The sequence below is a fragment of the Globicephala melas genome, chromosome 10 (assembly GCF_963455315.2).
Source record: "Globicephala melas chromosome 10, mGloMel1.2, whole genome shotgun sequence".
NCBI classification, from domain to species: domain Eukaryota; kingdom Metazoa; phylum Chordata; class Mammalia; order Artiodactyla; family Delphinidae; genus Globicephala; species Globicephala melas.
The window spans coordinates 16,765,573-16,790,227 of NC_083323.1; the positions used below are offsets into that span (position 1 = coordinate 16,765,573).

The 24,655-nt window shown below is 44.8% G+C and overlaps 1 protein-coding gene across 2 annotated transcripts in view; it reads left to right on the forward strand.

Annotated features, from left to right (window-relative positions):
• The window catches only part of APPL2 (adaptor protein, phosphotyrosine interacting with PH domain and leucine zipper 2), a 52,883-nt gene that overhangs the window by 17,131 nt on the left and 11,097 nt on the right, over window positions 1-24,655 (forward strand). For both annotated transcript variants that reach the window (XM_030856187.2, XM_070046401.1), the window contains exons 3-14: window positions 252-311; window positions 860-931; window positions 5,680-5,767; window positions 9,289-9,330; window positions 9,447-9,505; window positions 10,608-10,754; window positions 14,093-14,175; window positions 17,792-17,950; window positions 19,429-19,617; window positions 20,745-20,787; window positions 20,871-20,927; window positions 21,028-21,116. In XM_030856187.2, coding sequence (XP_030712047.1) covers window positions 252-311; window positions 860-931; window positions 5,680-5,767; window positions 9,289-9,330; window positions 9,447-9,505; window positions 10,608-10,754; window positions 14,093-14,175; window positions 17,792-17,950; window positions 19,429-19,617; window positions 20,745-20,787; window positions 20,871-20,927; window positions 21,028-21,116 — 1,088 coding nt within the window. The remainder of the gene's footprint in view (window positions 1-251; window positions 312-859; window positions 932-5,679; window positions 5,768-9,288; window positions 9,331-9,446; window positions 9,506-10,607; window positions 10,755-14,092; window positions 14,176-17,791; window positions 17,951-19,428; window positions 19,618-20,744; window positions 20,788-20,870; window positions 20,928-21,027; window positions 21,117-24,655) is intronic.

The window sequence follows — 24,655 nt, forward strand, 5'->3', positions numbered from 1 at the left end:
AGTTGTTCACTACATTTGTTTACTGACTGAATGACCAGAAGGAACGTCAGTTTATAAATGATGGGGAGGAAAAAGCAAGCTTTAACCTTTTAATTTGTTTTGGTCTTGTTTTCCAAATAATTTCTGAACAAAATATTTTATTATTTTACAGATACATACATATTATGTTTAAGTGAGTCTCTGAGGTGGCATTTTTCAGTGACTGTGTATGCACTGGACAAATCTTACTTGTTTTTCTCTTCTCCCTACAGAATGAAATGTGCCTGGCTACTCAACAGCTTTCTAAGCAACTGCTGGCATATGAAAAACAGGTAACTTGATATATATGTGGCATATAATGCTGTGCTTAGGACTCAAGCGGAGTTCTTATAAAGGAATTCTCTAGAGGCAACCTTTAGAGACCTTCCTTCCTTCCTTTCTTTTTTTCCATAGGCAATTTCCATTTTTTCTTTTGTCTTGCCTTTTCCTATCCACTGATAAATTCTGATGATTATCCCAAAGTTTTTATGATGTATTCTTATTAGCCTACAGAAGTAATCAACTGCCCTGAGGGTTCATATTTTCCGAGGGAATACAAGTGAATCAACACTAAGAATTCCAGGAAATAAACTGAAAGATACCGTTATATCTCAACAGAAGGGTGCTGACCGACAAAGGAATAGCCTGGGAAGGGCGGTTGACTGTGTGGCTGGGGCAGAACAAGGGGAGAGCTCTAGTTCTCCGCAGACGCTCTGACATGATGTGCTCTTGGGAGAAGAGAGGAAGTCGAGGTGGAGGGCAGGGTATTGTGGGGTAACGCTATGGTGCTGAATTCCCTAGCATTCAGTTAACACCTGCTGCTTTTCTTCTTTGGTGGTAGAATTTTGCTCTTGGCAAAGGCGATGAAGAAGTAATTTCTACACTCCACTACTTTTCCAAAGTGGTGGATGAGGTAAGATAGCCACATGGCAACATTTTATTTGATTCTTTTTTGAACTTTCTTTCATCTTTATTTTGGCCCACTTTTTATTTTTAGATATCTACTTAAATATCTGAGAAGGTATCTCAACCTTATCTTCCAAGGTTCATTTCATAAAAGAGGTTGTATGCTGTTCCATTTGTTTCTGGTTTGAGGGAAAAGGCTTTGGTATATATATGAACAATAGACTGAAAGAAAGACTTCTAAGATTTCAGTTTCCTAAAGAGGGAGAATTAGTTTCTCAGAGCTGCTGTAATAAAATTACAAGTAGGTGGCCTAAAACAATAGAAGTTTATTCTCTCACAGTTCTGGAGGCCTGAAGTATGAAATCAAGTTGTTGGCAGTGCCACGTTCCCTCCAAAGATCTAGGGGAGAATCCTTCGTTGCTTCTTCCAACATCTGGTGACTCTGGGTGTTCCTTGGCTTGTGGCAGCATAACTCCAGTCTCTGCCCCTGACTTCACATGGCCTTCTCTCCCCACGCCACCCTCGTGTTTTTTCTCTTCTGTCTGTGTCTTTTCTTCTTATAAGAGCTCTTGTCAGTGGATTTAGGGCCCACCAGGATAACCTAGGGTGGTCTTTTTTTGAGATCTTTTATTGAATCTGCAAAGACCCTTTTCCCAGATATTCACATGGTGTTTGGTATAAACATATCTTTGGGGGGAGTGCGATTGAACCCACTAAAGAGAGATTTCTTACAACTGTTTTTGTAGCTGTATTGTATAATACATTTGGAATATTTGTGAAAAGCAGGTATTGTTATAGAAAAAGTACATAAATCGTAATTGTAAAAAACATGAGCTCAGATGCTACAGGTGTTGGGCAGAAACCTCTGCCAAATTAGGTAGGTATGAACTGTTTCACCTTCCAAGGAGTGTGTAGTACCTACAGTAGAATATCACCGTAGAGAATAAGCAAAAAAGGCAATGTACAGGTGCCATTTCACTGTGCAATCATTGATACGAACGTAATGCTATCTTCAGTTCATAAAATGAGAAATTAACGTTCATATGAAATTGTACCAGATGCCTGTTCATTCATTCAACAGATCCGTTCACCGAGGCATTATTCATTCAACAAACATTTACTGACCACCTGCTATCTAGCAGATGCAATTCTAGGCACCGGGGATATAGATACAAACTGTCCACTTCCTTGTGAACTTTGTCCTCTGTCCCACTGCTGTGGCTCTTTGAAGTGTGTGATAATATGGATGCATATCTATTCCAGAAGAGGAGGAGGATGAATGGAGAATGGAATTAGAGAGGAGCAGAAAGTAAATTTTTTTGAAGGTGGGGAGAAGAATTTTTCTTAATTAACAGTGAATGAATAACCCAGGGGGAGAAGCAGTAGTCTACACCCACTGAAGTTATGTGTTTTCTTGACTAGAGGAGATTTGCTCAGGAGATGTGATTAGTTGTCAAAACCCTAAACCAGGATTTCTACTTTAAGATATTTACTCAGAGCTGTATTTTCATAAGTGGGAATGATGATTCTTTTTTTTGAATTAATTTTTTATTGAAATATAGTTGATTTACAATGTTAGTTTCTGGTGTACAGCAAAGTGATTCAGATATATGTATCTTTTTTTCATATTCTTTTCTGTTATAGTTTAGTACACGATATTGAATATAGTTCCCTGTGCTATACAGTAGGACCATGTTGTTTATCTACTTTATATATAGTAGGCTGTATCTGCTAATCTCAAACTCCTAATTTATTCCTCCCCTCTTCCCCTTTGGAAACTATAAGTTTGCTTTCTATGTCTGTGAGTCTGTTTCTGTTTTGTTAATAAGTTCATTTGTATCATGTTTTAGATTCCATGTATAAGTAATATCATATGATATTTGTCTTTCTCTCTCTGACTTAACTTCACTTAATATGATAATCTCCAGGTCCATCCATGTTGCTGCAGATGGCATTATTTCATTCTTTTTTATGGCTGAGTAGTAGTCCATTTTGTGTGTGTGTGTGTGTGTGTGTGTGTGTGTGTGTGTGTATGTGTATACACACCACATCTTTATCCATTCATCTGTCAATGGACACTTAGGTTGCTTCCGTGTCTTGGCCATGTAAATAGTGCTGCTGTGAACATTGGGGTGCATGTATCTTTTCGAATTAGAGTTTTCTGTGGATATATGCCCAGGATTGGGATTTCTAGGTCATATGGTAACTCTGTTTTTAAGTTTTTTAAGGAACCTCCATACTGATTTCTTTAGTGGCTGCACCAATTTACGTTCCCACCAATAGTGTAGGAGGGTTCCCTTTTCTCCACACCCTCTCCAGCATTTAGTGTTTGTAGACTTTTTAATGATGGCCATTCTGACCGGTGTGAGGTGGTACCTCATTGTAGTTGTGATTTGCATTTCTCTAACAATTAGCTATGTCGAGCATCTTTTCATTTGCCTATTAGCTAATGACAGTTCCTTTAGTGGGGGGTGAATCATTCCAGAAGGATGGAAGCCTAGAATTGTGGTTTAAAGGCAGTGTCATGGCCTCCTGGAAGCTTAACACTGTGAGTTTTTAAACAAGCCTCTTGATGTCAAGACCTAAGCCAGGGAAAGCAGTTAACTCAGGTGGGAAGAGTGGAGTAGCTTTTGAGGTGGTTTTCTCAAAAGGTGGGCCTGCATCAGGTTGAAAATTTTTCAAGAGAAGTAACTTGACTCAGAAATTGAAAAATCCAACTAAAAGTAGAGATTTGTGTTGCTTATATTTAATAGAATGCATTAGATTCAGGTATTCAATGTCCTAGGCATACAGAGATTTTTTTATCCTTGGTGATTGTACCAAAAGCAAGGTTTCTAGATTACTTCCTTTTAGTGCATCTGAGACAGGAAATCTTTGACATTATGGATTTCATTGCCCACTATGTGTCAGGCCCTCTGCTCTGAGTGTTTCCTATTCATGTTTTGTTTTATCGTCAAAAGAGCCATGCAAGGAAGATGCTGTTATGCCCATTTTCTGTGTGACGATACTGAAGTGCCAAGAGGTGGTCTGTGCTCTTCGCACTCTCCTCAGCAAAGGTGCTGTGTTTGGAAGTGATCATCCCTTACCTCTCAGAGCCCCAAGGCAAAAAGTTGGTGACATGGACCACTTGATCCTTAAGAAGCAGTAGTAGAGTAGCTAGGAAGTTTGCCATTCTTGAAGTGCATAACCACTGGAAAGAAAACCATTTAACCTCTCTGAGTTTTGTTTTTTTACAATTTTTTACAAAATTTGTTTTTTACAATTTTTTACAAAATTAGGCTGTTATAAAGGTTAAATTAAATAATTATATCAGAGCATTCGGCGCAGAGCCAATTCATCTAATTAACTGTTAGTAAAAAAAAACAAACAAAAAACAGTACATTTCTTATTGAAGCTATTCAGGAAAAGTAGTTAACACATTATATCCTAATGCATGTTTTGGCATGGCTGTCTTCATGTGTTCCCCTCAGAAAAAGCTGCCATTCTTTGGCTTGATTGAAAGATAGGGAGAGCATTGACTTCTTGGCCTGTCACTCCCTGGCCCGACAGATGGTTGACCTGAAGCCAGTCTTTAAGCTTGTCAGAGCAGCCTGTGCAAGCACAACCCTGAAGGACCAGATCTGTTGCGGGGAGATCCGTGTGCAGAAGGGGGATTCGGACACGTGACTGCTATCGCTGCCGAAAGAAAACTTTGCCAAATGTTTACTCCACAAGATGACTGCTGGGTGACCTCCCCTTATATACCCAGCAGGAATCCCAGAGCACCCTCACAATATCCGGAAGTCTGGGCCTTGCACTGTGTTCATTACTGACTACCACGTGTTTAAAGTTGTGGCAGCTTTGTGAGCATGAAAGACACACTCTCTTTCCAACAGTGTGTTGGAAAGAGCATAGATTTTGGATCCCAGTAGCCCAGGATTAAAATCCCAGGTGTGTCACTTAGTTGCTCGCTGGATTTGGCGATTTATTTGCCCTCCTGTAAAAATGAGGATAATAACTAACAGCCATCTAACAGAGTAGGTGGGAACTGAGTGGTATAAAGCATGTAGAGGCGGCACACAGAAAGAGCTCAAAAGCGGTAGTGCTGATGGCGATCATTTTTATTTCTCCTAGACGATTTACAAAGACAGGATTTAGTTAAGGCCTTGAGGTAGAAGGGGAGAAAGAATCAAGGGCTGTTAAAATTATCTAGTGAGGAGGAGCACATTTGAATACAGCTTTCTTGTGCTCAGAAAGGTCAGATGTCTGAAATCTGGCTGAGTTATTTCTGCGGGGAACATTCTTTCTCCACGGCAATTCCCGGGCCCCCAGTGTCTGTAGTTGCAGGGTTAGTAGGTTCCCAGCAGGCCTGTCTTTCAGGGGTGACTTCAGCCCCCTCTTAGGTGGGAGCACACAGAGGCCCAGCAAAGTGCTGACCTGTGCTGCGAGCACATCAGAGCTTTCTCCCTGTCTAGGTGGGTGTGGCTCACATCAAGAGCACAGAGCCACATCTTGTACAGTTAACAAACAATAACTGTGGGCTCGGAGACTCTTAGCAAACTTAACTGATGCCCCGGTCAGCTGGAAACTTGCATTTAGTTTTTAATACCTCTTAGCTTATGTCATTTACTGCTTTGTGAAGGGTATTTATTTGCTAAGGAAGTGTAACTGAGCTCTTTAACCACATGGATGTGTTCAGTGTGATCCCTCAGTGAAATAAGACAGTGTCAGTAATAGTGGGTATAATTTTCTTCAGTAGATTTCTCTTTCTTTCAGCTTAATGTTCTCCATACAGAGCTGGCTAAACAGTTGGCAGACACAATGGTTCTACCTATTATACAGTTTCGAGAAAAGGACCTTACAGGTAAAGTAACTGAGTTCAGTGCCATATAATTTAAGAATATTAATTCATTTAATAGTAATTTTTACTGCAATTATTTGTTTAACTGTGTGGATCATTGAGAAATGCCCTCTTTTTCAGCTTTTATTAAATCTTCACTATGTTCTTGGCTCACCTAAAGGAAGTCACAGGCCAATAAGAAAACAGACTTGGAAGCAGACAACTGTAATATTATGTGATGAGGGCAGCAGGACAGAGATGTACAAGGAATAGAAATGGCACACAGTAAGGCGTGATTACCCTTTGAGGATGAGGTGCCAGGGAAGGCTTCCCAGAGAAGAAGATCTCTGAGCTGTGTTTTGATAAATAAATGTTTACTAAGTAGACAAAGACGGCAGGCTTATATTACAGGTTAGGGGACATTTGTAAAGGCGTGCTGTTCTTGAGGAGCCATGAACACTTTGGAATGTAAAGTGGGAGGCTTGGAGAAGAAAGGACAGAGTGGGGACCATGCTTTATCTCTGCGAGACTCTGGGGGTACAGCTGTGAACAAGGTAGATAGGGTCCCTGTTCTGATGGAGCTCCATTTTAGTGAGTGGGAGTATCTGTGACTAGTTCAGAGAGCCTAGTTGATCTTCTGGATTAATTTTGATTCTTCAACTAAAATAAAACTTTAGAATAATTTTATATCATTTGAAATCAAGGTAGTCAAAAACTAAATATAAAGAATAAATAAGGGCTTCCCTGGTGGCGCAGTGGTTGAGAGTCCGCCTGCCGATGCAGGGGACACGGGTTCGTGCCCTGGTCCGGGAAGATCCCACATGCCGTGGGGCAGCTGGGCCTGTGAGCCATGGCCGCTGAGCCTGCGCGTCCGGAGCCTATGCTTCGCAATGGGAGAGGCCACAACAGTGAGAGGCCCGCATACCGCAAAAAAATAAATAAATAAATAATCTTGATAAAACTTAGTTGATATTACAGAAGGGAATGCAGATTTTCTAGTCCTTTAGTCCTTTCTTATGTCATTGAAAATATTCATTGCATAGAGAATAAAGAATTGTATTTTCTAGAACACTGATTATAAAACATTGCTGACCAAAAAAGTCTAAACCTGAGTGCTGAAATATCTGTTGTTCAGTATAGTACTTCCTGTTTAAAAACAGGAAGTTTAAAACTTTCTTTTTAGGCAGAAAAGATGCAGTAAATGGAAGGCCAAATCTTAAATATGAAGCTTTTTTTCCCCTCACTTTGAGATCCCCTGTGATCATGTCATCTGCAGCCTATGGGGGAAATAGCAGAACTGGCATAAACTCTACCCAAGGGCAGAGTGATAGCACTAACACTTGATAAATAAAAAATAATAAATAATATGTAAGCTTGTATAAAGAGAAACCTTGATTGAGCAGGGCTTTTAGTGTTTTTTAGTGTTACTCGTCTGTAATTGCATGTAAAACCCAAACTTAAATGCAGTCATGTGCTGATTATCCAGTAGTAACTGAAAGCCTCATTGCGTGCATTTTTAAAAAAGATTTTCTCTAAATGAAAACATTAGAAATGTGTGGGGATATCATTTAAAAAACAAACTCCAAGTCTTTTAGAAGCAAAATAATTACCCCCTAAGACTTGTATTGTCAGATTGATGTCTTTCAGGTTTGTTTATAGGAACCTAGGATTGAGAATGCCCAGTCGTGTTGATGATGTGGCCTTTGTTCGTCCAAAAGGGCTCAACTTGTGGATTAGTAGTATCAGTAATATTTACGCAGGATGATGATTTTTTTTTTTAAGAAAATAAAACTATCTAGTAGTAGTAAAAGGAGAAGCTCTTAGTATCTATGAAAAAAGTTAATCAAGGTATACTTTTCTGCTGACACCAAGACAGCTTGGGTCATACCTGAGTCAGAATCAGAACCAAATTAGAATCTGGCATCCCCTCCGCTTAGTGGTATTTTTGTTTGTTTGTTTTGCTTTTGTTTTTTAACATCTTTATTGGAGTATAATTACTTTACAATGGTGTGTTAGTTTCTGCGTTATAACAAAGTGAATCAGCTGTATATGTACATATATCCCCATATCTCCTCCCTCTTGCATCTCCCTCCCTCCCACCCTCCCTATCCCACCCCTCTAGATGGTCACAAATCACCAAACTGATCTCCCTGTGTTATGCAGCTGCTTCCCACTAGCTATCGATTTTACATTTGGTAGTGTATATATGTCAGTGCTACTCTCTTACTTCATCCCAGCTTACCCTTCCCCCTCCCCGTGTCCTCAAGTCCATTCTCTATGTCTGCGTCTTTATTCCTGGCCTGCCCCTAGGCCAGGACCCAGAACCATTTTTTTTTTTAAGATTCCATATATATGTGTTAGCATACAGTATTTGTTTTTCTCTTTCTGACTTAACTTCACTCTGTATGACAGACTCATTACAAATAACTCAATTTCGTTTCTTTTTATGGCTGAATAATATTCCATTGTATTTATGTGCCACATCTTTATCCATTCATGTGTTGATGGACACTTAGGTTGCTTCCATGTCCTGGCTATTGTAAATAGAGCTGCAGTGAACATGTGGTACATGACTCTTTTTGGGTTTTTTTGGGTTTTTGGGGTTTTTTTTTTTTGCTGTACGTGGGCCTCTCACCACTGTGGCCCCTCCCATTGCAGAGCACAGGCTCAGCGGCCATGGCTCACGGGCCCAGCCGCTCCACAGCATGTGGGATCCTCCCGGACCGGGGCACGAACCCACGTCCCCCGCATCGGCAGGCGGACTCCCAACCATTGCGCCACCAGGGAAGCCCCAAGACTCTTTTTGAATTATGGTTTTCTCGGGGTATATGCCCAGTAGTGGGAGTGGTGTTTTATTTTACATTTTGTTGCCTTTTTCATTTACCCACCAATATAAGTACATAATCTGAATGAAGAGAATACAAGAGTTATTTAGGAAGCTATTTAAAATTGATGAGGAAGAAACTCTAAAACTGCTCCATCAGGAAGTAGAAGATGAGAAAGAAATGAAAAATTAAAGAAGAGAAAGGCAGAAAGCAGCCCCCTATCAGAAAGAGTAAGAAAAATGTGAAGAGAAATTTAAAAGCTGGAGGCAGTTTTGAAACAGATCAAAAAACAATGTAGAAGATGTGAAAAATGCTTTGCTCTGTTTGACAAAGTAAAAATGGATTGTTTTAGAATCGAAGAAAGTGTCACTTCCTTTTAAATATCTCTGTGTTTTTAAATTTTTAACCTTGGACAGTCATTGCTCTCACTAACTTTTTGTTTTTTTGGTCTTAGACTTTGTTAAGCCGTCTTTGTGCATGATGGGTGTGGCACCCACATGGAGTAATATTTATTGGTGTTGGCTTGTCGCAAGTACAGTATACTAGATTGCTTCAGATTTCTTTCATTAAAACAAGCATCCCCAGGCACCAGGACCCGAGGGTGCTGGCGGAGGTTCCCCCTTCCACGCACATACCTTTATTTTCTTGGGAAAGCACAGAGCTCCAGGTTAGCATATTTTATTTTTCTTTGCTTTAAGATGTTTCTTTTCTCTTGTTCAGAAGTAAGCACTTTAAAGGATCTTTTTGGACTCGCCAGCAATGGTAAGCATCTTCTCTGTTCTTGGTATGTGAGTTTAGTATGTCTGTGGGAGGAGATGCTGAATGAATGTTCTTGCCTTTCAGCCCATCTAGGTGCTAAAATATCTCTTTATTTTTAGAGCATGACCTCTCAATGGCAAAATATAGCAGGCTTCCTAAAAAAAAGGAGAATGAAAAGGTACGAATACCTACCTTCCATTTTTCACTTCATTTACTTAAGCTTCTTTTATGTTTCCCTATTGTGAATTTGTGGCATTGAGGGTGTCCTGATGAATTCTTTTTTTTCTCCTGTACATGGATTTAAAAAAATAATATATTTATTTTTGGTTGCGTTGGGTCTTCGGTGCTGCGCATGGGCTTTCTCTAGTTGCGGCGAGCAGGGGCTACTCTTGGTTGTGGTGCATGGGCTTCTCATTGTGGTGGCTTCTCTTTTGGTGGAGTATGGGCTTTAGGCGTACAGGCTTCAGTAATTGCAGCACGCAGGCTCAGTAGTTGTGGCTTGCGGTCTCTGGGGCACAGGCTCAGTAGTTGTGGCACACGAGCTTAGTTGCTCCGTGGCATGTGGGATCTTCCCGGACCAGGGATCGAATCTGTGTCCCCTGCATTGGCAGGCAGATTCTTAACCACTCTGCCACCAGGGAAGTCCCTGGATTTTTAAAATATTTATTCCAAATCTCGTAAGTAGACTTCTTCTCTGTTCTAGCTTTTTTCAAACTGGTTTATTAAATGTCAACTTGGAACCATTGTAAAATGATAATCACATAATGATTCTAACTTAAGCTTGATAGCTCATATGGTTATCTGACTCACATATACTTGGGCACTTGAACTCCTTGCCCTGAATGTTGACTCTGATTTTTTAACTCATGCTCTCTAGCTTTTTAGCTGCTATAGATAATATCGAATATTTTCAGGCATATAGCTTTTACTTCTGTTCCATGATTTCCTGAGAGTACAATCTTATGAGTGAACCAAAATAGTTATGGCTTCGAATGCACGCTGCCATATTGTTTTCCTAAAGGATTGTAGCTCTTTGTAGTGCTACCAGCAGAAAGTATTGTCTTCACCCCAGTGCAGCCTCACAAACACTGAGATGCCATTAATTTGGTATTTTTAATTTGGAATTTTTAAAAACTTGAGGTGGAATCTCATCTGTTTTTTATTTGTCACAAAAATTGTTCTAATGAATAAACAAACATGTTTTGAAGTTGCATGCTCTTACAGAATTGCCACTTGCTTTGGACAACTTGATGTTTGTTTTCCTTTCCCCTTTTAACCAGGTGAAGACTGAAATTGTAAAGGAGGTGGCAGCTGCCCGGCGGAAACAGCATCTTTCATCCCTTCAGTACTACTGTGCTCTCAACGCGCTGCAGTACAGAAAGCGAGTGGCCATGATGGAGCCCATGCTAGGCTTTGCCCACGGACAGGTAGGGTGATCCCTTTCCCTGAGGCGTCAGACCTAAGCCAGCTGTGGAGAACAGCATAGCATTCTGCTGATGTAGCCCTTAGGAGATACTGAGGCATCATCAGAGAAAGAAACACAGGTGCACAGCCTCCCTAGAAATTTCTGAGATTCAGCACTTGGAGAGCTTCCAGAGGGGCTGGGTCATCATTAGTTGGACTTACTAGGCTATACGTGCAGGAAATGATGGCTTTGATCTCAAGACTCCTATGGGGAGGAGCTGGCATGACCCTTTGTGTCGGATTCAGATGAAAGCCAGGCCTGGTCCAGTTTCCTGAGAAGCAGCTGACTCCCAGGTTGGTGGAGCTAGGCCTACAACCCAGGACTCCGCACGATCCTTTGCTGCTCGGTGTGGTAAGGGTCACCCTCAGCTGGGCTGTTCTTTAAAGATACGTTGCTGAGGTTATTGCTGGCACCTGGGCATCTGGGGCGTGGGGAAATGTTGCCATTGCCTGATGAAGTCTCTGTAGAATATTTATCTGGCTTCTTCCTCCCATTTTGTGGGCTACTGAACGTTTGTTTGCAGGGAGGCTCCAGTTTTGGGATGGGCCCTTGACCATGCGGCACTAGCCCTCACCCTCCATCCCTGCCCTGCTTTAGCCCCACTTAGGTTGACTCCAAAACCTCACTTGGGCATGTGAGAAACACAGCTGGGAACCTTCTCTCAGTTGACAATCTAGGAACAGAAAGGAATGTGAGGAAGCAAAATGTTGAGAAGAAAAAAAGCAACTTAAAAAAACCCACATGTGAGCATCTATTTTTTTAAATACATTTTAAAAATACATATATTACAAAAGAATACAGTTTCATTCAGGGAAAAGGAGAACAAGAGAGGATCTTTAAACATCTAAGCTCAGCTGTCTGTCTTCTTCATATGGTTATTTTATTGTTGAGTGATAGGGACACTAAGGTCAGCTTGGTGTCTTTAGAGGTAGTATTTAACTAGAGCAATAAAATCTTTCTGTGTCAGCTGAGTAAAGCTGGATTAAACCAAAAACTAGCACTGTGCAGCTGTGGGCTTCAGTCCTCAGCAAATCCTTGGGAGCTTCCCCTGCTTCCTCATAATGGGCACTGTGTCCACACGTGTATACTCGCTCACTCTCTGTCACCCTCCCCTCTCCTGTTGCACCTGTGCCCCTGCCGATGTCCTTGCTTTGTTAGAGAATGCCAGTACTCCTTTGCTCTCTGTGATTAATACCTCCTTTCACATCTGTCCTCCCTGATTGACATTTCTTGCCTTTGAAGCAGTAATTCCTGCTCAGTTGGAGACCCTGAGTCAGGGAGGGACCTGGACTCAGCATCTCAGAAGGATGAACTGCTCCAGGCCTGATGGATCAGTGCTTAGGGAGCTTGGTTGTTTAGAGGAGGGTCTTCACAAGTCCTAAAGGATGGGTTTGATACTGGCTGGTTTCACTCGCTTCCATGGCCAAGGACTCCACCACCTCTCCCAGCCTGGACACAGTGGGGAGGACAAGACATTGGGTGCATTAGCACCAGTGTAGCCCCCATGCCTAGGAAGTCAGAACAGAGCACACCGTCATTGTTGGGTGGTGGCAGCAGCATTTTTGAGGACCGAGGATGGCATGTGTCATTTTTCATATGAAAAGTATGCAGATTTCAAGACAGAAGACCAAATAAAAATCTCACCCTGCAGACTTTTTAATCCTGATGAAAACTATAGTTCCTTCCTAAAGACCAGGTTGTTGTCTGACACCATGAATCTTTGGGATGATTCTAAAGCATTTGCTGTCCTACTGCCTCATCAGCCCTCTTTAACCAATGCCCATTGAGCATCTACTTTGTCAGTTGATGGTCATATGACCATAGTACTTCCTGCTGTTCACAAAGGGCCATGAACTTAGGTCTTTGGATGATGTTGCACTGAACGAGACTTCTCAGCACCACCCACCTTAGTGGAGGTGGTTTGACTCCATTTCTTCCTTCCGTGGCCCTCATTAAAGAGGTTTCCAGTTAGACCATGATTCATTCCTCAGGCCTTCATACAAACTGAGGTTTTGTTATCTGTGTACAGGTTCATGAGAACACAAAAATGAACCCTAGTGTCATATTTACAGGGTAAGTACTACATAATGTGGCTGTAGAAGCCAGTGTCGTATCCCTTCCTTCATCCGTTCATTCATCAGGTTTTTTTTAGGGATTGCATGAGCCCCTGCCCTAGGCGTTTACAGAGTAGTAGAGGAGCTAAGACATGGACTTAGAGTATAAATTCCAAGGAGTTCAGGGAGGGGAAGGAGAGAAAAAGCCACCTTGATGTTGTGCACTTAGAAATGTAGAATGCTTATTTAACAGACCTTGATATTCAACATTTCAGGGACTCAGGATGGCATTTACAGTGTTGATCTCTGTATGGTTCAAAGATCATGGGGCCAGAACATCTCCCTGCAGGTATACCTTGCATTAGGATAATCATGATCATCGTGTTTCTGTACTGTGAAAACTAAGTACCTTGGTGTACATACTTCCCCAGGGTGTCTGGGGAGCCAGGTGTAAGGAGTCAGACTGTGCTGATGACACCTACTAGCCTTCTAGAGGTGAGAGGTCGATCTCCATGCCCACCACCCAGGGCCAGGGCTGCTTCCAGATCAGAATGCTGGGGAGCAGCAGGGGCCTTGTCCCCCGTGTCCAGCACCTGTGCAGTCCTGCTGTGTCCTCATACACAGTCACTTTGAAGTTGATGTCTGGGTTGGAAGAGCCTTTTAAGGATCTTCTGCCCGGTCTTCCCTCTGCAAGATTGCAGCCAAACCGCCATCCACACAGCCTGTGTTCAGAGCCGCACGTGGCTCGATGAGCAGGGGCAGTCGGTGGTGGCCTTCACTTCACTGAGAGCCGCACGCTGCTTGTCTGCTCCTTGCTGGTGCTGTGCATGTCATTGGTCACCAGTTTAGCCCCTGGAGATGCAAAGGTGAACAAGACCTAATCCTTGCCCTCAAGAAACCGTTTACTGTCTAGAATTCACACAGGAGAAAGGCTGCTGCTGATAATATCAAAATAATTATCAGTAGTAATTATGGATGAGGTGGTATGTACCAAGCACTTATATTATCCCTGGTCTTTACTGCCTTGCAGCAAGTTAGGAGGCTTCACCCTCCTCCCTCTACAGATACACCAGGGGCTTTGGGAGTCAATCTCAGCCAGTGAGGTGGGGCTCAGCAGAGAGGCAGCAAGTGCGTGAGGCGGGGCCAGCCAGTGTCTGCTGCCCCTGTGCTGTTAGTCTCACATGTCATGAATTCATCGATCACCTTTCTTAGACAATTTTCAGAATATCATAATTATATCTTTCAGATTAACTTTTTTAAGAAGGGAGCAGAGATGTTTTCCCAAAGTATGGACAGCTTCTTAGCCTCCGTTGCAGACATGGTTCAAAGGTAATGCTGCGCTCCGGTTTACATCTCGTGTGCCTTTTGCCTCTCCTGCTGAATCAGTCTCTCTGGGAGGTGGGGGGAGGGCCCCAGAGAGCCCCCTGCCCCCTCCACTCCATGAACGCTCAGAACAGCGCCCTCCTCTTAGCTGCTGCTCTTGGTGTGGTTGAAAAGTCATGATTTCTGCAGTTCTTGACCCGTGTGGAGCCAGAGTCCTATCTACTACATTAAAAGACTAAATAAAAGATTATAATGTCCACAGGAGTACTTTCCCATTAAGTCCAAGTTCCTATTCTTAGGATCTCCTTTTGTTAATATTCACATTTCACATGCTATAAGCCTATGAGTCCAGTTTAGAAGAGATGCTTGCTTTTTTCTTTGAGAGCTAATGGGGTTAGCGGCCAGAAGTGCTGCAACTTTTCAGGAAACTTAACATCACATTGATTTATAATAGATAAATAAGGCCTTAAGCCTTTTTTTGAATTAATTTAACAAACTGCAGTTCAGCCTTGCAAATGTTTATTTTTAACAAATACAGTGTCATCTCTGCAGACTGTCCTGCCCACGTTTAATTAAGGCTGGGGCTGCCCTGAGTCTTCTTGCTTCCTGTCATCAGCGTCTGCGGTACTGAGCTTGCGGGAGGCGCCCAGGCGCTGCCAGCACCAGGCTTATTTCATTAACAGCGCAGACGTGTGGTTCCTTGAGTACTCCTCATGATTCCTGGAGTATAGAAATAACGTCTCTCTGTATATACGTGTGTAGTTGATAGGTAAATATACAAAGCAAGTATAAGTATAGGATTTTGTGTGGAAAAATGAAGAGAAAGTTGTTCATTTTCTTGAGGATGTTGCATTTCAAAATACCTTAAGGAGGCCAAGCAGTAAATTTATTTAGACAGAAGTTTCCGTAAAATGCTGAAGATAGAGAATGAATCCCAAGGAAGACCAGTGCTGAGCATCATACAGGCACGAGGGGAGAGTTGTGGTTTCGGAAAGCACATATTCCTGCCTGAAAGTCCCTGAGCTGTTTTCTTCCTGATCGTTGGATGCAGGTTAGATTTATAATTATGCTAGAAGGCAATTTGTGAAATCCGAGCTCCGTTTCCTGCCTTTTAATTTGATTGTTAGCCCCTGGAGGGTTAGGAGAAAGTGAGAGAAGGGAGCCTATTAAATTGTCATTTAAAAACCCTCTCTCCCTTGTCTCTCACTGTCTTTCTCTTACCTTCCTTAACTCTCAGAATCCCATGGTTTTTGTTTCTGAGAGAACTACCTGTGCTTCAGATTCTTTTCATGTACTAGATTTTTTTATTAACCGGTGGCAGGACATTCATGCCCGTTTCCGAGATGCTGCAGTGTGTATCTTTCCACGCATCCTGCAGCCTGTGTCCTCTCTCCTTGTCAGTGTCTCTCTGAGCCGTTACTAGGCCACCAAAGTGCAGCACCGGCTGTTTCCACAGTTCTGTGACTGGCGTTGAAAGCCCCGGCCACACAGCCTGCTCCCGAGGGCCGGGTCTAGTTCTGTGAGTCGTGCTTCTGCTGCCTGACCAGGCACATCTTGTTACAGGGGCAGCAGGCAGAGCTCCCAGTGGAACCTGGGAGCACAGGAACCTCCTGGTTCAAACGGCTGAAACATTCAGCTAAGAATTCTAGTTTTCTTATCCCTTACATTGTACCCTGGTGAGTAGATAAATACTGCTGCGCCTGTGCCACTAGGTGGGGTCTTGCTGCCACATTGCTGGGCATCAGCAGCCAGCCAGCCCGAGTGGCCAAGGAACAACGTCTAGTGGTGGCTCTGGGCTCTGCAGTCCTTCCCCGGGAGGTGGATGCCTGGTCTCACTGCGTCAGGGTGTGAGAGGACTCAGAACCCAGCCTAAACCCAGATGGGTGTCATTTCACACCACCCCACAGTTCCAGGGGCTTTCCTTTCAGTCCCTACTTCACAGTGATACACTTCAGGCTTTTTTCTTGGCTCCTTCACACACACACACACACGCACTTTTTTTTAATTAAATGAAACATGATTTAAAATAAAAATCTTCGAAGGGAACAGTTGAAGGGAGTCACTTTTCTACCCTGTTCTTTGAGTTCTGGGAGGCTTGGATTAGCTCAGAGTTTTTTGTTTTTTTTGTTTTTTTTTTCGGTACGCGGGCCTCTCCCTGCCGTGGCCTCTCCCGTTGCGGAGCACAGGCTCCGGACGCCCAGGTTCGGCGGCCATGGCTCACGGGCCCAGCCGCTCCGCGGCATGTGGGATCTTCCCGGACCGGGGCACGAACCCACGTCCCCTGCATCGGCAGGCGGACTCTCAACCACTGCGCCACCAGGGAAGCCCTAGCTCAGTTTTTGAGCCTCCCTGTATGGATCGGGGAGCAGAGGGGGTACAGTTACTAAAAACTCCCTGGAGTTGTGTGCATGGTGTCACGTTGGTTCACATGAGGGCTTTTCTGGGGGAGACAATCCTTACCTTTCATCAGATCTTCAAAGAGGCTCCTCACAAAAGCTGAAGGACCTAAGCGGTTCTGTATACTTCTGGCTCCCTCCGTCCACCTCTGTACAGCTTAACTTCTTTTTTCTCATTCCATTCTCAGCCTTGGCAATGACAACCCTGTTAAACTAATGAAGTTTGTTGGTGGAGCCCCAGATCGTTCCATTCAAACATCAAAATAGCCAAAATTAACTTGGACTGACGGCTTGCCTTAGGGTCGCATTAAACAGGATACAGGTGGTATACACTGTGAACCTCTAAGAGGAGCATCTGGAACACACAAGCCCAATCTCACTCACCTACAGAACGCTTTTGAAAGGAAATGCTGAGGAGCTCACTCTGTAAAACACTAGACTCGCTAGCCCCTAGGGTGCCTCCCGATTTCAACATCGGAATTCAGTCCTACCTCCTTTACACAGTGGAGAAGTGGAACAACGCCTCTAGAGTTTGTTTTCTCGGATGGAGGGCGCATTTTGGCAGACTATGTTTAGGACTGTCACCCAGGCTGTCACCCCTGGGTGGGGTAGCTGTTGAGGCCTCACGTTATAGGGAGAAAGGGCAGCTGCTTATTTCAAGCTAAAGCTTCCAGCTTTTCCACGCCTCAGACCATGGGCAGACGGGCCGGCCAGCCTGCACCGCCTCAGGGCAGTTGTGAGGCTCTCATATAAGGAAAAGCATTGCTCTTGGCTTTGCTGTCGCGCCTTGGTACCACCTCCTGGTCACCTTCCGGTCTCCAGTGGCCGTCCCCACCATTCCTGCCTAAACCTGGGGGTGGGGGCCACAAATCACTGCCATTTCCTTCTTGCCTTTCTGGCTCTTTCACAGGCTGCCAGCACACGCGGCTCCTGAGGATGGGTTCATCTTCTAAAACTTGCATCGGCAAGTCTGAGACTGGATACCACTGTGTCAACAGAGAAATTATTTAGCTGGGTTCAGGCATCGTCCAGTGGTATTCGTTATGCTCTGTTTGAAAACAACAGTCATATAAACAATTTGGTAGCACAGACCGGAGTCCCTGTGATCTCCAGCTTTCAGAGCCTCGGAGGTGGAGTGTCGTGCCCCCCTGTGTGAGGCAGGAAGCCATGGGGAGGCTCCACCATCTGCTGTGACAAGTGACTGACCTGACACCTTCTGTCTCAAGCATCCAGGTGGAACTGGAAGCGGAAGCGGAGAAGATGCAGGCATCCCAGCAAGAATTACTTTCTCTTGAGGAAGCTGTTTACACTCCAGATTTCGATGTGGCTGCACCCCAGATCAACAGGAACCTCATCCAGAAGGCTGGTTACCTTAACCTTAGAAAGTGAGAGTTCATTGCCTGCCTCCTTTTCTAAAATCTGTGTTCCCTGGGAGTGGCTAAAAAGCACCTGTTAAGTGCCCCATCAGAGGGCGGGGGTGTGTGAGGTTGGGTTATAGCTCCCGCCACAGCGCCCCTCCTGCCTGGGACATAGGAAGTGTCTGGGCCGAGGTCCCAAACTGCACTGAGAGATGGGGCTTGAAACAGTCGTGTGAGTAAGAACCCAGTCAGTGCGTAGACTCCCAAGACACCACAGGCCGCCCCTCCCTGGTCACCGTGGCCGTTTGACATAGACTGCTCTTAACTGTCACCATCCTAGACCATTGAGACCCTTCCCCAGACCCCCTGATGGGTGAGAGCAGTGTGCCGGTGATGCAGCACTGAGGCCAGAGCCTGAGGGCCAGGAAGCTTCCAGAATCATCTAGGTTCATATAGACTGAACCCCATGTTTAACCCTCAGGTTTCAGATGTTCACTGTGAATTAAAGAGGTGCCCAGGTTTGACTGTGTCTGAGAGCAGGTGGGGTTGTTGTCAGGTGTGGTGGTGAGCTCTGACTTTGGTCAGACATCCTGGCCCAGCTGGGCCCCGCTGCCCCGGCATTTCATCTGTAAAATAGAGCTGAAGATTGCACCTACTTCATAAAGTTGTCTCAAAGATTGAGTGAGGTAATTCCTAGCAGGTATAAGTACTCAAATGTTAGCTGTTACCATTATTGAGGCAGGAAACCTAGTGCCCCATACATGGTCGCTGCTCAGTAAATACCGAATCAAATAAATATATTTGATAGCCCCCAAGTGGAGGATGTGTGAAGAGGAATTGCCAGCTGTTTTCTTACCAGGTTAGAGCCTTTCAGAGGTCTGTAAAGCGCGTTGAGATCACAAGCCAGAGGTCTCCTTTAGTTCTGTACAGATAGAAAACTCCACAAGGTTCTGGTTTTATTTGCCAGGAACTAGATTTTTCTCTTGTAAACAGCCCACAGAAGAAGCATAACATGTAGCTGGAGCAGAACCCAGTCTGGTATAAAGTGCCCAGGATTCTGGGGTGTGCGCCGTGGCCGGGGTAACCCTGGTCACTCTAACTAGACTTAGAGCAGTTCAGCTCTAAGAAATGATCTTAAATGTGAGAAATGATCTTCCAGGTTTTCAGTTCCCGATGGTAATGGACTAATTCTGTTTCCAGATCCTGGCTTTAGAAGCCAGAGACTGGCTGCAGTGGGGGTGGGCGCCCCCTGCCCCCACCCTGGAGTTGGCTGTGGACCAGCCTTTCCCGTCTGAGCAGAGCCCATCAGCTCCCAGCTCATTCAAGCTAACCTGTGCCTCTCCTGCTACTCTTTGCACTTGAATTCTTTTCAGAGAAGTTTTGCTTTAATGTAAAGCAACACATTATTTCTAAAATGCTACCAATACCCATAAAGAGGCAGCAAGACTGAGGTGCCTCTTATGCTTCCTAGGACTAACGAGCTTTTCACAACACAATTCTTACAGTAAAACAGGGCTGGTCACCACCACCTGGGAGAGACTCTACTTCTTCACCCAAGGCGGGAATCTCATGTGTCAGCCCAGGGGCGCCGTGGCTGGAGGCTTGATCCAGGACCTGGACAACTGCTCAGTGATGGCGGTGGACTGTGAAGACCGACGATACTGCTTCCAGATCACCACTCCCAATGGAAAAGCGTAGGCCACACGGGTTTTATGTGGGAGGAAACAGGTGCAGGGACCCCACTTCTGCCAAGGGCCTCCTAGGTCACTCCTCTGTGCCAGCCCTCCACAGGGGAGGCCCCGTTCTGGGTGGTGTTGACCTTTCGGGAGGGTGGTTTTATGTCCTCTTTAAGCAAGCACACATGACCATATGGAATCCAGCCTGCCTTATCTAAGAGGTCCCAGAGAGGATTTGTCTGTGGCTATGGAGAAGAGGTGACCTCCACGTGTAAGACGGCGATAGGAGCTGTTTGTCAGCGGAGACTCAGAGAGGGGTGGGGCCATAGCCGCTCCTCGTCTGTTCTAGACAAGCCTTTGTGTCCACATCACGGGGTCTGGGGGCTGACGGGGAGAGTGGGTGCCTGCCTGAGGAGTCCGCTTCCCCAGCTGACACAGGAGATGTGAACAGGACATGCCGCTGCAGCAGAGTTATTCGTCAGCACTCTGTCCCCACATCTGCCGTGCACCTTGGGCCCGGGAGAGGCCATGTTTGCAGAATGGCAGCCGTGTGTCATCACAGTAGATCCCATCCCAGGGGGACCCCCTCTCACTTAGAGCAGTGGTTTCAAACTGCTCCAAGGAGTTTGGAGCCCCATGAAGTGCTCCAGGCTTCACCTGCTTGAGGGAGAGGAGTGGCCCCATTCTCAGAGCTGCTCTGCTTGCGTTTGCTTTCTCTGTTGGGCTTCTGAGTTGAGATTTTATTTGAACAATAGCACATTCTTGGGGGGGGGGGCAGCGTTGGTATGATGTAGACCATCTCTTCTCCCAGAATGGCAGAGCATTTTTAGACATCATCCTTCCTCTCTGGGTGATGGTAAATGACCTGGGAACGAAGCTTCTGGATTCTAGTCACAGTCCCAGGCAGTTACTTAACTCCTCTGGGCCTTGGTTCCCTCAGATAAGAAATAGGGATAAAGTCCATGTTCCCCACCTCCCACAGATGAGATGAGGAACAAAGGGACTGGCAGGTGTGGAGTCCCTTTAAGAGTGACGCCTTCGCAGAAGTAGAGCAGAATTGTTTGTGTCTTATTCCTGGCCCGCTGCATGCAGATATTCAGTCACTGAGGTCCAGGAAGCACTTACTTAGATGTACTTTATTTCAGGGGAATAATCCTCCAGGCGGAAAGCAGAAAGGAAAACGAAGAGGTAAAGGTTTTGTTTATTTCACTTCTGTTCTAGTATAGTGGGTGACTTTGGGATTCAGCACGTTTTTTTAATGTCATCTACAGTGGATATGTGCAATAAACAACATCTCCAGACAGATCTACCTGACTGACAACCCAGAGGTAATTCACAGCTGCCCTACATGCGTCTCAGCTCTTTTCTCAATGTGAAAGGTAAGCGTCCACCTCTTGGAACTGAGCCTGTCTTCCTCTGGATTTTTAGGCAGTCGCCATCAAGTTGAATCAGACGGCTCTGCAAGCAGTGACTCCAATTACAAGTTTTGCAAAAAAACAAGAAAGCCCTTGCCCCAGGTAACTAAAGGACAGAAAAAAACTAGCTTTCGTGGAGCCAAACTGTGTATTAGGAATTTCACCTGTACTAGGAATTTCATCTTTACAGCACTGTGGTGTTCAGCCCTGTTGTACAGAAGCAGTAACTCTGACCAGGAAAGGGTAAATACTTTGCCCATGTTCACACCACAAGTGAGGGGCCGAGTCAGAATTCAAAGCTGTCTGCTTTCAATGTCCACCTCCTTCCCCTGGACCATGCAGCTGCAGCCTGAGCACATAGGACATGCACTGAGTATCCTGCTAGTCAGGAGTTCTCCCCACATTTCGTATCAGCATCAACAAAATCATGAAACCAAAACAAAATTTTTTTTAAAGAAGGAAGAAAATCACCTTTTATGTGTCCATGTTATGGTGCAGGCCTTATCATATGTGCATTTATTTCACATGTATATTTTTCATATTTTCACATTTTTCGTAATTGTTCCTTTACACACTATCCATCATTTATTATTATTGACTATGTGAATATTTAGTTTGCTTCCCCTTCCTTTGTTTGCTCTTGTTGTTTATAGTGAGCATTTTCACACATACAGCTTTCCTCTTGTTTTGAATACTGCTTTAGGATTTATTCCAGGAATGCCATCTTAATGGGAGTTTCCATTTGATTAAATAATAGAAGGCTGTATTATCTGTTATGCTAATGAAAGCATGGCATCACAGGGCAAGTTGAAATCATGACTGTATTAGGCCTCCATCTTTAGTGGCATGGTAGAAAGAATCCCATTACATGTTTTACAGATACTGTCTAATGACTCCAGAAGAAAGTTGTCAGAAAGCTCAGAGTGGTTGAGTAACTTCCCAGGGTCTCAGTGCGGTGCAGTGTGGAGCTAGCGCTCGCACACCCAGCCCTGGGACGCCAGGAGGAACAGCCCGAGAGAAAGCAGAGAATAGGCTGAGTCCGATGGTGAAAGAACTAGGTGCCCTGCTGAGGAGCCACAGGCAGGGGAACAGAACTGCAGGCTTTGACAAGAGGGGAGGCATAGTCAGAACCGGCTGGAAAGACTGCTGGGCGGCACCTTCTGGGAGAGAGCGGGTGGGGCGGGAGAAGGGAGGGCAGCGAGGCCCCACGGGATGTCCCTGTGATAGTAGCTGAGAAACAGAACGTGAGAACCTGAGCAAAGGGAATAAAAATGGGGACGGGGCAACAAGTCTGAGAACACTCCAGTGCCATAATTTAAGGGTAACAGTTTACACAAAAGTAGCATGTTTACTAAGTGCAGCTTTAAGGAAAGCACTTTATAAATGGAAATGGAAATACAGATCCGGCCAGTGGGGCTAACCAGGGAGCATTGTACTGGCTAAATGTGTCTGTCTTCTCTCTGTAAAGCCACACGAGTGTTAGAGGGACATAGTGGAGAACCCTGCACTAGACTTGGAGTTAGGAGACATGGTCTTAATAACAGCTCTGAACACAGCTAGATGTCCTTGAGTGGGCCGTCAGCACTCTGGGCCTCTGTCTCCTCAACTTTGTGATATAAGATGAGAGAAATCAGACCACCTCCAAGGCCTCTTCCAGCTCTAAAATGCTGTCTTTCTGGGGTGTAATCAGAAGGTGTGATTGGTTTTCTAAAAACACAGTCTGCAGCTCAGATTTATTTATTCAGTAACTGATTTTTCTCCTCTGTTCTACAATAGAATAAGTAAATCACATGCTTAGAAAGGAACCCATAGAAGGGATACAGAAGAATCCCTAGGAAAAAAAAAATGACTGTAGCCAGACAGCTGAATCAATGCAAAGATCGGAAGGGTGACAGATGTGGCTGCCAGATGATGGCCCCAGAGCAGTGGAGGGCCGGGCTAGCATCTCTCTTAGGGTCAGCTCATTAGGAATAAAGAGGTGTTTTGATGACAGTGGGAGAATGAAGCAGAGAAACTCTGCTCTTGGGAACAAACTGCCGTTCACTTCCAAGCAGATTTCCTACGTGGCCTTCCCTCGTTCTGCGGTTACTTATATGTAATATTCATTCACTTAATCCAGCTGTTCAACAGATGTATGTTTCCAGGCGCTGAGCTAGATCGTGAAACTTACAGACTTGTAGGAGAAGACAGGCAAAAGGTAAACAAATACTTAGTTAAAATACAGGAAAGCACTATTATGTTAAAGATGAGGGTGCTGTCATGGAGAATAAGGAGAAGACCTATTTAGGGCCTGTCTGTAGAGATAATTAAATTGAGAAGTAAGAGATGAGAAGTAGCCTCTCTTGCAAAGAGCCAGAGGCAGTGCATTCCTGATCCCAGCTGTGGAGGCTGAATGGCAGAGAAGAGCTTGGTGTCTTTCAGGAACTGAAAGGAGATCACTGTAACTAGACAGTGGTCGGCAGAGGGAGGTCATAGAGCAAGACGAGGTTGGGAGGGAGGGGGGTAGGGACAGATCATGAAGGAAGTCAGGGCAGGGGTTTGGGGAGCTCTGGAAGGGTTTTAGAGGTAGGGGTGTGTGTGTGAGAGAGTGAGAGAAAGAGAGATGATCCACTTTACATTTTCCAAGGTCAGCTCTGGCTGCTGTGGAGGATACACAAGGCAGAGCTGGGCAAGCAGGTGTCCAGTGAGGAGTCTGTAGCAATAGTCCAGGAGAACACGATGGTGTCTTAAACGGATCATGGCAGAGGAGATGAAAAGTAGGTGGATTGGGGACTTACTTTGAAGGCAGAATCTGTAGGACGTTTGTTATGTGAGATGCGGAGTGAAAAGAAAGGAACAAACAAAGGATGACCACAGTCTGGGTTGAACACCTTGGCAGTTGGTGGCGATATGACACCACCATGAAGACATGAAGAGTTGGTAGTCAGTATCAGGAGTTCGGTTTATGACAGAAGTTTGAGAGGCTTGTGAGACATTCCAGTGAATTGTCAAGTAGTCAACTGATATATGTCTGGAGGGCAAAGAAAATGTCTGGGCTGAGTCTGAATTGGGAGCCCATCAGCACGGAAGTGGTGGTAGAAGAGGTCAGCTAGGGAGAGTGTAGAGGGAGGGAAGTGGAGCCTGGGACAGAAGTCTAAAAAGCTCCAACATGTGGATTAGAGGAGGAGCCTGCAAAAAACACTGCAGGAACAGCAGAAGAGTAGGAGGAGAACCTATAACGTGTGGCATCAGCACAAACCAAGAAAGGAGAATTGCACGGAGGAGGTCAGTTATGTTAGATGCTTTGGGAGATCAAACGGGATGATGATCCCAAAGTGTCCATTCGAGTTGGTGACATGCAGAGCACACGTGATGCTTTAATTTCTACCATTTCACTCCTCTGTTCAAAGAGTCTTCAGTGGCCGCCTACATGCAGAGTCAAGTTAGACCTCACCTGATGGTGTTAACAGCCTGGCCCCGTCCTGTCTTCCTTGTGTGGTCTCCCCTCATCCCACTAGGGAGCCAAAATCTTGGGACTCGCTTCCTTCCCTTGAAGCTTCTACTCACCCCTTCCTGCAGTGCTTCACTTACTGTGTCATACTCCTCTCTTAAAGACTGGACCATAGAGCAGATGTGATTGATTTTGGTTACTGAGGCAGTGT